This window comes from Camelus dromedarius, chromosome 17 (genome assembly GCF_036321535.1).
Source record: "Camelus dromedarius isolate mCamDro1 chromosome 17, mCamDro1.pat, whole genome shotgun sequence".
Classification (NCBI taxonomy): Eukaryota; Metazoa; Chordata; class Mammalia; order Artiodactyla; family Camelidae; genus Camelus; species Camelus dromedarius.
The window spans coordinates 20,045,541-20,058,531 of record NC_087452.1 but is presented as its reverse complement, the minus strand read 5'-3'; the positions used below and the strand labels follow the sequence as shown (position 1 = coordinate 20,058,531).

The window sequence follows — 12,991 nt, the reverse complement described above, 5'->3', positions numbered from 1 at the left end:
CCACGCGGGAAAGGGAGCAATAAAACTACATTTCCCGAGGCGCCTGTGCGCTTATCGTGGCCAATCGGCGCCCGGAGTTCGGAGCCTCGGGGCGGAGCCGGACGCATAGGCCATTCCATTGGCTACAGACAGCTTAGAAGAGCCGGAACCCGGGAGAGAGAGAAGCGAAATGACATTTCCTCTTTAAATAGCTGGAGCCCGGGCCGCGTCGAGAAATGGCCGCGTCGGCAGGTGGGTCATGTAGTGGCTAGGGAGGTGTGGAGGGGAGGTGGGCCGGGGACCAGGCTCAGGCTGCGAGCTGAGGCAGTGGCGATGAGGAGCTGGAGAGGAGGATGGAGAGGTGGACTGGGATGAGGGGAGGGAGGATGAATGGCGTGGAGGGAGGTGGGCGGTCCGGCCAGACAGGGATGGAGAGGCCGGGTACCCGCCGCCGCTCGGACCTGTTCGCAAACGCGGTTGAGGGGCACTGGCGGCCGCCATCCATCGAGCTTTCCTCGTGAGGCTCCTGCCCTCGGCTCTAAGCTGCGACTTTCTCGTTGTCGGCGGAGTCGCCGCAGACACGTCGCCTGCGCTGCCCGCACGGTCACTCCGCGAGCACGGGGCTTCGGGCTCGCCGGGCTCCGGTAGGAGCAGGCTGGTACTTGAACTTGCATCGCAGCTCGCTCTCTCCCAGATCCTACCTGGCGATCCCATTTGGGGGTGTCTATATACATATACGTATTTTTGTAGGAGGGTAAAAAACAAGCCAAGGAAACAAACACCCCCCCACCAAAAAAAAAAAAAACACCCGCGGCGATGCCGAAACTGGCTGCGAACTTCTTGTTCTTGTACGATTTTTCTCCTAGATTTAAGTAAGTCTTCCCCAACACCGAATGGGATTCCTTCTTCAGACTCAGCCAACGATGCCATGGACCCCTTTCATGCTTGCAGTATTCTTAAGCAACTCAAAACAATGTACGATGAAGGACAGCTGACAGACATTGTAGTGGAAGTGGATCACGGGAAAACATTTTCCTGTCATAGAAACGTTCTTGCTGCAATCAGCCCTTACTTCAGGTATGATGGTGGTGGAAACTTTTATTGATATCCTCACCGAGTTCCCTTTTCCCCCTCAGTATTGCCCACTTGATTCTTATACTGAGATGCAACAATGAAATGAAACCAATACATTTCCTTCCTGAAAATAAATAACAAGCCCTATTTTATTCAGCCCCACCCCCGCCTTTTCAACTTGACAGATTCTTCTAGAATTCAGGTGGTTGGGTTTTAAGTTATGAATATGGTTTCGTTTGTATGTTTCAGGTAAATGACAGGAAAATCTAAAATTGCACTGCCCAATATGGCAGCCAACAGCCACATGTGGCTATTTAAACTTCAATTATTTAAAATTAAGCAAAATTAGAAATTCAATTCCTCAGGTACACTAACTATATTTAAAGTGCTCAATAGCCACATGTAGGTAGTGGCTTCCCTGTTGTACAGCTCAGATATAGAACATTTTCATCACTGAAAGTTTTATTGGGTAGTGCTGATCTAGAATTTGTTCCAAGAATGTATCCAGGATTTCTTTAGTGCATGTAACTCTCTTAGAATTTAAAACATAATAGCCTGTTCTATTTAAAACCAATTATCATTTAACGGATTGTTTTAATGCCACGGAGATAAAAGCAATGAAGTAAAAATGAATGAAATATGGTTTCTATGTATGTGCCTTAGACCCCAGACTAATGATTATTTCTAAGATTTTCGGAAGTATTTTTAAGCTCAGTTTTCATTTTCATTTTTATTCATCCATATGTATCATAAAACTTTGAAAAGTAAAATTTCAAAACTAGGGTCTAAAAAATAATATCAAACTCTTAAGGTCAGTGATAAAAGCAGTTTCTTGTTTGAGTTTAACTTCTTCTTTAGTTTCAAGTGCTCACTTTAAGACTTTCAGTATTCAAAAATGGTGCATGAATGACTATGAAATAGTTTTCTCAACCACACTCTCAATGTGCTTTTTCCTTTTGAAGGTGCTTACCTTTATAGGGCTTATAGCTGGGGAGTGTGCCAGACAGCAGTTTCTGGTTCCTCTTTCTCAGAATACTGGGTTAAATATAGTCACTTCAGTTTGATGCTTGTGATGTAACCATTTAGACTTGCCTAGGGTAGGTCACTGGACTATTAAGTATTAACCATCATGAGGCAGCGAGCTGAAAGAAAAAAGAAGAAACTCATATACACTAAAGACAAGACGTTTGGCCTCTAATGGAAACTGCTGGTGAGACTAATTCATCCAGGAGATCCATTAGATATGGTTAGGTCATGTATGTGTTTAAATATGTTTAAATTACTGCGTATCAAACTCTGAGCAAAGCATACTTTACATATGTTACTGTAATCTTTACAGTTCTGTCTCTACACAGTTGTTATTCCCATTTTACATGTGGAAAGACTAAGCCTCAGAGAGGTTAAGTGACCTGCCTAAATCATCTGTCTCAGTGGCAGAGGCTGGATTTGATTCCAGAGCCAGGCTTCTTAGCCACTATATGACTTTAAGGGAGCAAGAGTGGGTCCTCTTTAAAGTCACCTTTCAGAAATTTTAATTGTTTAATTAGACTTGAGCAGTTAAAAAGAAAAAGAACTGAAACTTCAAAGTGAAAATGTCTGTATCTCACTGTCTCACTGTAATTTTATATTCTGGCTTATATCCTTTAACTGTCATACTTAATTAAAATTAGTTTTGAAAACCCAGACAAATCACTTCAAAAGAAGTATGCTACAGTAGTTTTGTGGGGGTTTTCTGTTTGTTGTTTTTTTTTTAATTTCCAAGAAGGAAATGCTTGGAAAGCTTTCTAAGCATAAGATATGTGAATCCAAATGAAGATACCTGTATAGAAAACTCAGGAATTAGGATCTTTCTTGCTAGAGGTTTCAGTACAAAAGTTTCTTGGCACCAATGCTGCTCCTTATGTGAGATCTAGAAAGTCACACTTAATAGTTTCTAAGTCTTGCATCACTGCTGGAAAAATTAGAATAGCTTGAAATCTGGCATGGCTGTTTCACGATCCCAGTTGCTTGTCAGAAGTAAAATTTGTAGATCATTAGAAACCTTTTGCTGCGTAGGATTTTATGTGAGGAAGCACTCCCCTTCATATAGAGTTTACATAAAGAACCTATTAGAACGGAGGAGGACTCAGGCGTCACAAGGCTCCTGTATGTGAGACCAGGTTACTCAAGTCAGTAGTAGCTCCCATGATTAAGGGATACATGGTAATGTTCTCCTTTGGGAGTTAATCTTTGCCTAATGGAGGGCTTTATTTTCCTTTTTAATTGGAAGCTGCACAGCTGAGTTTTTCAGCACCTGCACTGAAAACGAGCTCATACATTGGAACATCTAGTTTTCAGTCATTAAAAAAAAAAAAAGTCTGTGTGATATTAAACTTAAAATTTACATACTAGAAGTAAAAATAGGACTCAAAGAATGGTTAACCCAGGCAACAAGCTGGTCCTGGTACCCTTGTATGCCTCCAATATTCCATACTGTATTTTTAAATTAATTTCATGTTTTTGATGAAGACTTCAAAAGTGACTGGAAGCCTACACATTTAAGGGTATTTTTTCATAACATAACTCTTAAAAATAAAATGGAGGGAGGGGGGGTGGGCGCAGAAGTCCAGGATCTGAATAATCCAGTTTATCACTAGCGTTAGGTCACTTTCTTCAAAAGACATCCAGTAAGCTTCCTAGGGCACACAGTCCTTTTCTCAAGAGGATTTTAGAAGAGCTTTTAATTTTATTTTTATATTTAATTTTAAGAATAGCCTAGAAAAAAATCTTAAAGAAGGGAAAAGAAAGGCAAACGACATTTATAAATGACTAGCACTTTTAAATAAAGAGCCAGGTTTTTGGCCACTTAATGTTTTGGCCAAGAAAGTACCATAAATACACAGATATTTTAATTTAAAAGAAAAGAAAAGGCTTGATCTCAAAGACAAAAGCATGGAATTTTAAAAACCATTATCTCCAAAGAATCAGTTAATTCTCTTTAGAAGTAGGCATTATATTAAGCCTACAATAATCTATTTCTACACAAATATAAATAGGTAAAATATGGTAACTTTGAGAAAATCAAGTATATTTCTTTATTTTTTTAAATCAAGCAAAGATTTTCAAGAATAAGTAAATTGATGTTCTTTATATTCCTTAAAATGATTAAGGAAGCATTCAAAGGATAACTGATTTAAAAGGAGTAGGTAGAAAATATGAACTTTTGAATATATCTTGTTTTTCTAAGATGAAATTTTTAAAGATATATTTTGGGCACAAGTTGCCCTGTCAGTTTCCACTGGGTCATGAAAAGTTTTATTGGACAGGCTCTGTATGCTAATGTGTCACACTGATACCCTATGGGTATTCTTAAACTTTCTGACTGACCTGGCGATTGAGGAGCTCAAGTCCCTAAGGTAACTTGACCAGAAGCCTGGATAGGGCTTCAAGAAAAACAAGATGTCCTGGAATATTCCATGCCATCTTTTGATGTGCTTTAATTAGGTATCCTCTCCTTTTCTCAGAATTGGCACAAAGTGGATGGCCTGCTCCTGAGAATAGGGTATTTTGAGATGAGCCAGAGTAGACCCTTCTGCTAGGTGATCAACTTTGATCCCATTTCCTGCTATTCAAGATATCAGGAAACACATCTGGAAATATTTTTCAGTTTCAAAAGATAAATAAATTAATCACTGTTTCCTTCCTAGATCCATGTTCACTAGCGGCCTTACAGAAAGCACTCAAAAAGAAGTTCGAATAGTTGGTGTTGAAGCTGAATCAATGGATTTAGTGTTGAACTACGCCTATACCTCCAGAGTTGTTCTGACAGAGGCCAATGTTCAAGCCTTGTTCACTGCAGCTAGCATCTTCCAGATTCCCTCCATCCAAGACCAATGTGCTAAGTACATGATCAGTCATTTGGACCCACAGAATTCAATTGGGGTCTTCATCTTTGCTGATCATTATGGACATCAGGAACTCGGAGATCGATCTAAAGAATACATTCGTAAAAAGTTCCTGTGTGTCACCAAAGAACAAGAGTTTCTCCAGTTGACAAAAGACCAACTGATAAGTATCCTTGACAGTGATGATCTAAACGTAGACCGAGAAGAGCACGTTTATGAAAGCATTATAAGGTGGTTTGAACATGAACAGAATGAAAGAGAAGTGCACCTTCCAGAAATTTTTGCCAAATGCATACGTTTTCCTCTGATGGAAGAAACCTTTATAGAGAAAATCCCCCCTCAGTTTGCACAGGCTATAGCCAAAAGCTCTGTGGAAAAGGGGCCATCCAATACCAACGGCTGTACACAGAGACTGGGAATGACTGCATCAGAAATGATCATATGCTTTGATGCTGCCCACAAACACTCAGGAAAGAAGCAAACAGTGCCTTGTCTAGATATATTCACAGGAAGAGTGTTTAAACTATGCAAACCACCAAATGATCTAAGAGAAGTTGGGATTCTTGTATCACCAGATAATGATATTTACATTGCAGGAGGGTACAGGCCGAGCAGCAGTGAGGTATCCATCGACCACAAGGCAGAAAATGATTTCTGGATGTATGACCATTCCACCAACAGGTGGCTATCAAAGCCGTCCTTGCTCCGAGCCAGAATAGGCTGCAAACTGGTGTACTGTTGCGGTAAGATGTACGCAATCGGAGGGCGTGTTTATGAAGGTGACGGGAGAAACTCACTGAAATCTGTGGAGTGCTACGACAGCAGAGAGAATTGCTGGACGACCGTCTGCGCCATGCCTGTTGCCATGGAGTTTCATAATGCCGTGGAGTACAAAGAGAAGATCTATGTTTTACAGGGTAGGTACCCAAGTGATTTAGATCTGTATGAAAGGACAGCTGGTCAAACTGTGGTTCACTCACTGACACTAAAACGTAAGTAAAATGTACGTTGTTCCTGTTAGTTGAGGACTACCTCTGGCTTTCTTATCATCAACTATTTGTTAGAACAGTCTGTTCTTTAAAGGACCCATAAAGAAAATAAACTTTTTAATCAAAAAAAGCAGGTGCTTTCAAGTTCCCAAAATGACCCTGCAAGTTTTTGATGTTCTTACTTTATTTTTGACAACATGTGGAATAAGTATATTTGAAAACATTTTTTTCATAGATCATAGTTCAGCATTTTGGGAAGATGCTTTCAGAGGCATTTTAAAAACTTTAAATAAGAAAGCAAGTTTGATACATGACTTTTTTGCTTTTCAATAATGTATAATCAAGAGATGTTGCAGCAACTACTTTTCTTATGGAATTCACTAGATTAGCTTAAAAGAGGAAAAAGAACGAAGCATCAGCTGCAGTCAAACTATTCAGTTGCCAAAGAATTTTGTATAAGCCTTATGATTGCAAAGGGTTTGAAATTACAGTCTTCAAGATTTTAATTTCACTGCAGTTTATGTTGCAATCCATAATACATTGCTTACAGTTTTTTTTTTTCACTGAAGAACTGTGAGATGCTACCTTTTTCTTACTTCTACCATTATAAGATGGAGGGATTATTTAATATACTTAGCTTAAAAATTTTTATTTAAACTACTGAAGACTAGTACTCTGGCAAAGATGATAGAGCAGAAATACAAAGAGCAACTGAGTAAGAGTAAATAAGATATTTGATTCAAGGTTCTGATTTGTGACAACTAATGTTTTCCTTGTGTTTGGTTTCTTATTTTAGGTGCTTGAATGTCAGCTGCAGTGTTGACAATACCAACATGGTTTTTCTTCCTTGGTGTTTCTTAATTGCTTATATATAAATAATTTCCTCACACTGCTACTCTAATAAAACAAGGAAAAGGGGGCATCTTCCATGTAGTTACACGTGGTTTTTTTAGGTTTTATACCATTGTGGTTTTGTTTTTTTTTTTTTAATTATGTTCTTTGCTCTAATCCTTTATTTGACTAATAATTTCCTAGAATTGCCTGAACCCATTTGTTTAAACTTCAATGTAAAGTTAATTTCTCCAGAAGGAGTAGTACCCTCTAGCGCCTTGTTTTAGTTGAACAGAAGCACAGGCATGATTTAGATTTGTTGGTCTTGCCAAAAAATGGAGTATCTGAATGGATAGGTAATCTATCGAGTATGGTTGGATAGGTTATATCATCCCATAGGATGAAGCTGTCTCTACACAGATTTTGGTTTTACTGACTAACCAGCTAGCTGATAGAGATAGAATTAATTAGAAGACTCCCAATTGGAATGCAAAGGTTGTGTATTAGTGTAAATACTGGAGCAACGTAACAATGAATTAATGAAATTTCATGGCTGGAATGAACATTGTTTAATCTGAGGTTGTATTTTATATGAGAGGAATTTGAGGCGCTAAGGGTTTTCTTAATTGCCTGTCACTGTTTTTAATTTATTAAAGAGGACTTTAGATTTTAAAAATCAACTTTTAAGATGTATTACCTTTCCTTTTTAGAAGAAATTTATAGAGAGGTAATACATGTTAGAAAGTTTTAATTCCTATCTTCTTTATTAAGAATCCTGTTCCATGTTCGTCAATAAGGGTAGGTGATATGCACACAAAAGCTGGGAGTTTAACAGGCCATTTTATGAAAAATTGAAATTACAGCATCACTTTTATTAAGCAGGCAGTTAAATTTGTCCATAGGAGTAACCCTAGTTCAAAACAGTTTTCAAGGGGAAGCTCAATTTAGAAGTAGGTACTTCTCATCTAAACAAAGCTTCTTTATATAAATAAACTTGACATCAATAGTCAAAAGCTTATGCTGTACTGTCAGTGGCTGTGGAGAATCATTTAATCTGTTCATAAAGAGTTCAGATTTCCCTGTCAAGGATTTTATACAAATGTGATAATTAGCCAAAATCTTGTAAATCTTCACTAGTTTAATTCTTCTAGACATTTTTATATTGGCAGCCTGACTCAGTACTTCCTCTTATTGTCAAAATAGAACTGAAACTGACTCATAGTCAACTCCAAATGATGTGTGTATTTTCTATCATCTTAAAGCTATGTCTTCGCCTCTTAAATAGTTGTTTTTGTATACAGTAACACTAAAGTAAACATAATAGTGACCCATAGACACAAATGTGAGCAATTCTATGGATTATCTTATAATTAAATAATTAGCACATAAATTTATAGTGACTTATTCGTGATGAAACTGTGATCTCACTGGCTAACCATTAGTAATAATGCCTTTTTTAGAGCTGGCTTAAAATAAATTTTCTGAAATACCCAATTGGAGAGAGTAGTGGAACCAATCTCTTAACTCTTATTCTGTCATCAAACCAAAGTCACTCCTCACACTACGCCAGTATGAACACCCCAATTCAGGCTGACTCTACTATTATGTTATGCTGTGCCATAGAACAGAGACATTTTAAGCTATCTTACAATATTTAATGTGTCCCTGGCGATTATAAAAGAAATATTTTAGAAAGTAAAAGACTTGAAAATTATGCTCTTTAATCCTCAACATACAACCAAAAAGAGACTGTAAATGTACATATTCTTGTTTTCTGTTTTTTTCTTTTTCCCTTTTATAGGAGAATTTTTCCTCTTCTATGAGCCTCAAAAAGACTACTGGGGTTTCTTAACCCCCATGACTGTGCCTAGAATCCAGGGTTTGGCAGCTGTATACAAGAACTCTATCTATTACATAGCTGGAACCTGTGGAAATCATCAGCGTATGTTTACTGTAGAAGCCTATGACATTGAGCTCAATAAATGGACTCGGAAGAAGGACTTTCCATGTGATGAGTCCATAAATCCATACCTTAAGCTGGTACTCTTCCAGAATAAACTCCATTTATTTGTGCGAGCTACTCAAGTGACCGTCGAAGAACATGTCTTCAGAACCAGCAGAAAAAATTCCCTTTACCAATATGATGACATCACTGACCAATGGATGAAAGTGTATGAGACCCCAGATCGACTCTGGGACCTTGGCCGGCATTTTGAATGTGCTGTTGCTAAACTCTATCCTCAGTGTCTTCAGAAAGTACTTTAATGAATCATAGGCCTTAGTGAGCTCACTGGCATCTCGTGCTTGAGGACACTTTCAGTGATACAAGAAGTGCTGTCAGTATTTCAGAAAGCTGAGGGAGTTTATACATGGAGATGGGTGCTCTTAAAGATTAGTGTAGGGAGGGATTTCTTTTCATCCTTGTGATGTTTTCATTTCAGTAAGCAAAAGGTAACAAAGTGCAATTATCAGCTTTTTTTTTTTTTCTGGTATAAATGTAATCACCTCATTCTAGCATTTTGTGATGAACAGTCTGAGACACCAGATGAATCGACAACTATGCACTCTTATAAGAGCAGTTAGGGTATTATGGGTTAGAGACAACCAAAATAGTTTGATGTGACTTTTTATTTTGAATACGGGTAAAAATCTGAGGCAATATCACTAGGACTTTAGCTGTGACCTCTCCAACACAGAGACGCACTAACTTAGACTCTCATTCTTAATATATGTATATTTGTGTACTGTTTTCAAGTGTACTGAGATTTAAATGTGTTCTGTTACTAGAGTAGACTGAAGGAAAAACAAATCAGTCTCAGAAAGAGCTTTTAGTCTGATTGTTTTCTATTTCCCATGTTACTTTAAGTTAAGCTTAAGTTTTAAATTAGCAGTTTTCTGTTGACAATTTTTTTCAAGTGCTAACTAACACTGTCTCAATTTTTTTTTTTTTTTTAATCCTGAAAAGGGTTCAAATTTACAGGTGGCTGGTGCCGGTATAAGTTAATTCATGCGTAGAGCTAGATAAAGATTCCAATCTTCTGAGCCTTTGCTTACCTTTCAAATTGGTATGTTAGTTTCACGGCCATAGGACTTGACCTGTTGAACTCTTGTTTTTCCAAGATTCTCTACTTAGATAATGGCAAGATATGGCCAGTTATTGGTCTAACTGGATTCACTCTTGAAACAGTGAAAAGAACTTTATACTTGGTTTGCACTAACATGGGCTATTTTGTCGCCCAACATCCTCTTCCATCCTTTCCCTGTCCAGTCAGGATCAGTACAATGAAAGTTACCTTTTTCTTCTGTACAGAGCAATGTGAAGTTTTATACCTGCTTTTCAAATTCTGCTTTCCAGAAACATAAAACTCTTAGAGTAGTCTCATTTAATGGCTTCTGAGTTACATATGACAATTAAAACCTCATTTTTTTTCATTTTTGCACTTAACAGTTATGAATAATTTTACATTGAAAAACTTGTTCTGGCTGAAAGTGATGGAAAAGGAAAAGAGTGAGTGAAGAGAACCATTGCATTATAGGTACTAAGTCATTTTTGATGTTTAACTGATGAATTTCTAACAATCAGTTAGAAATGTTAACAGAAAGGACAAACCAACTCATGTGTTATACTGGAGGCAGATATTTGGATCAGTAACTTATTTTTTACTCTGCCTGGAATAATTAATAAAGGATGTAAGTATAGCCCAGAGTCTGTCCTCAACTGGAACATTATAATTCTCTTTAAGGAAAACAAACTGGCATGGTTTGTATTAAAAACTCTTGCACAAGTTGTAATGTGATACTGTGAAACAAATTTAAAACATTGCCTCTTTGCATCACATACCTCGTTTTTCAGAAACTTTCCAAACTGCTTGTCATAGCCCTCTACAAGTAGGGAAGGTTTCCTGAAGCCGAATTTAAAGTGGACAGCATTGAGAGAATTAACATTTTAAAATCTAGTCTTGGGAAACTAGATACGTGCTTTCTTACTGGCCCTGACAGTGTATCTATAATCTCTTTATCGACTTTGTCAACCAATCACCTGTTTTTTTTTCTCCCCTGTTTTTCTTTGTCTTCGTGCTGTTTCGGGGCTATTTCTGTGAGCATTTTGAAGTATCCCTGCGGTGTTGCATTGCCAAGGGTGGGGGGTGGGAACAAAAGGAACTAACTTTTACAATAGACGTTCATGTAATTTATTTTTTGAAAGCTTTGTTGAATATCAAAGATTTCCTGCCGCTTTTTGACAATCCTGTATTTATTTAGAAGACTGTGTTACTTGAAAACATGACATTAGAACATTGAGTTAGTAATTTACATGTGCTGTCTATGTAGAGGAGTACTGTGTACTGTGGTTGATTCTGCAGTCGATTTATTCTGTTGATCTGCACAACAGTTGATCCTTTTGCTATGACAGTTTATATTGAGGGTGTGAGCTAAGTATAGTGTGTCAAAGCCAAGGTTTAGAATTTGCTACAGAAGTAGAATATATATTGAATTTTGTATGAAGAACTATTTGTTTAAATTATATACCTGGGATATTTTGCCACTTTGAAAATAATTTCAGAAGAGGTCCTAGAAAACTAAGATTAGTAATATGCGTGGGTATATGTTTAGATATTTAAGGTACATTTACATAGTAGGATGAGAATATAAATAAAAGGCACAATAGGTACTACAGAATTAAAATATAGGGTAACATATGCCAGTCCCACTTGACCTTTGTTTTTGCATTTGAAGAAGGTATGTAGCACTTTCCTATGTATTTTTTACACATCGAAAACTGGACATGGTATAACTATATTATAGGAAAGTAGAAACTGTATTCTTTATTTTCCATCTTTGTTTTCTGTTATCCTACAAAGCATCAAGTTGAATTCATTGGTGCATGAGAACAAGTGGATGTGATCTGCAAGGAATCAGATCCCCTACGTGAAGCAGTTTAAAATGGCATTCAATGTTCAGTGCTCAGGTATGTAGTAAGTACTGTAGTCCTTTGGGGGCAAATGTGTAGATATTTTTAAACATTTTGCCATAATTGCACAATTTTTTGCATTTTTACCTGATGGCATTGTTTCGTATAATAAAATCTTTTCTGACCGAAAACTTCCCTTGTCGTAATTGACCTCTAACTAGTGAGTTTTTGTAGAATTAAAACTTGGTGAACATCATGAAATACCTTATATCATGGTGGGAGAGAATAAGATTTCAATCTATCAAATATTTGGCCTCTGGTACAAAAGGAACAGGTTAATATTATCTTATATAATGCTCTTTAATTTCTAAAGCAAGCTTGCTCATATCGGTAGCTCCTTTGTTGAGTTGGTTCTGCCCTCAACTCTTGGTATTCCATTCTTTTCTGTCACGATTCCTACCTAATCCATCAGAAAATCCTGTTGCTTCTTCCTTCAAAATATAGCTAGACTGTGACCACATACCACTTACACGACTATCACCCTAGTCTGAACTACCTTGCCTGCCTTAATGCTTTGCTACTGAATTGGTCTCATTTCAGTCACCTCTGACCCCTTGGAATCTAGTCTGTCCTCCACACAGTAGCCAGAGTGACCCTGTTAAACCAGAAGTCAGGACTACATTCTTCTGCTCAGATCCCTCCAGTCTCCCTTCACATGGGAGCCACACCCCTTCCTTCATGATCTCCACTCCCAGCCCCACTTCTGGGACTGCATTGCCATCCCCCTGCTCGCTCACTCCATTCCAGCTACACTGACTGCTGTTCCTCAGACACGCCAAGCCCCTGCAACATCAGGGCCTTTGCCCATGCTGTGTCTTTTCCCGAGGAAGCCCTGACAACTCACTTAGTTAAGTCTCTATTAAAACTCCAGAGAGGCCTTCCCTGACCACCTTGTGTAAAACGGAGCTCCTTCCAACTCCACCCCCACCTATACCGCTTGTCTCTTCCTGCTTTATATTTCATATACCCCCACGAAGTTCCACGAAGGCAAGGAATTTATTTTATCTATTGTTCACCTCAGCTCAGTGCCGAGGACATACTAGACACTCAATGTTTGTAGAAAGAAATGGATTTCTGTTTAAGTCTCAGAGCACCCTGAGAAGTGGTAGGACCAGTGCTACCACCTCTGTTTTGTTAGATTGGAAACACCAAGACCAAGTGAATTGCTGAAGGTCATCTAACTAATGAGGGGCTCGCTTGGGGTTAGAGCCAAGATATCCACTTTCACCTCAACCTGGTTCTGACATGCTACACTAGTTCAAAGC

General features: G+C 38.1%; 1 protein-coding gene and 1 long non-coding RNA gene across 2 annotated transcripts in view; one reads left to right on the top strand and one right to left on the bottom strand.

Moving 5' to 3' along the window:
* LOC135323342 (uncharacterized) overlaps positions 1-12,991 on the bottom strand; it is a 252,870-nt gene that overhangs the window by 17,595 nt on the left and 222,284 nt on the right. Inside the window, exon 5 of the long non-coding RNA XR_010384809.1 lies at positions 2,024-2,195. This is a non-coding gene — a long non-coding RNA (uncharacterized LOC135323342). The remainder of the gene's footprint in view (positions 1-2,023; positions 2,196-12,991) is intronic.
* Positions 137-11,847, top strand: KBTBD8 (kelch repeat and BTB domain containing 8). Its single transcript, XM_010987377.3, has 4 exons — positions 137-231; positions 846-1,056; positions 4,740-5,854; positions 8,559-11,847. The coding sequence occupies exons 1-4, from the start codon at positions 216-218 to the stop codon at positions 9,020-9,022; spliced, it is 1,806 nt and encodes a 601-aa protein (XP_010985679.1). The 5' UTR covers positions 137-215; the 3' UTR covers positions 9,023-11,847.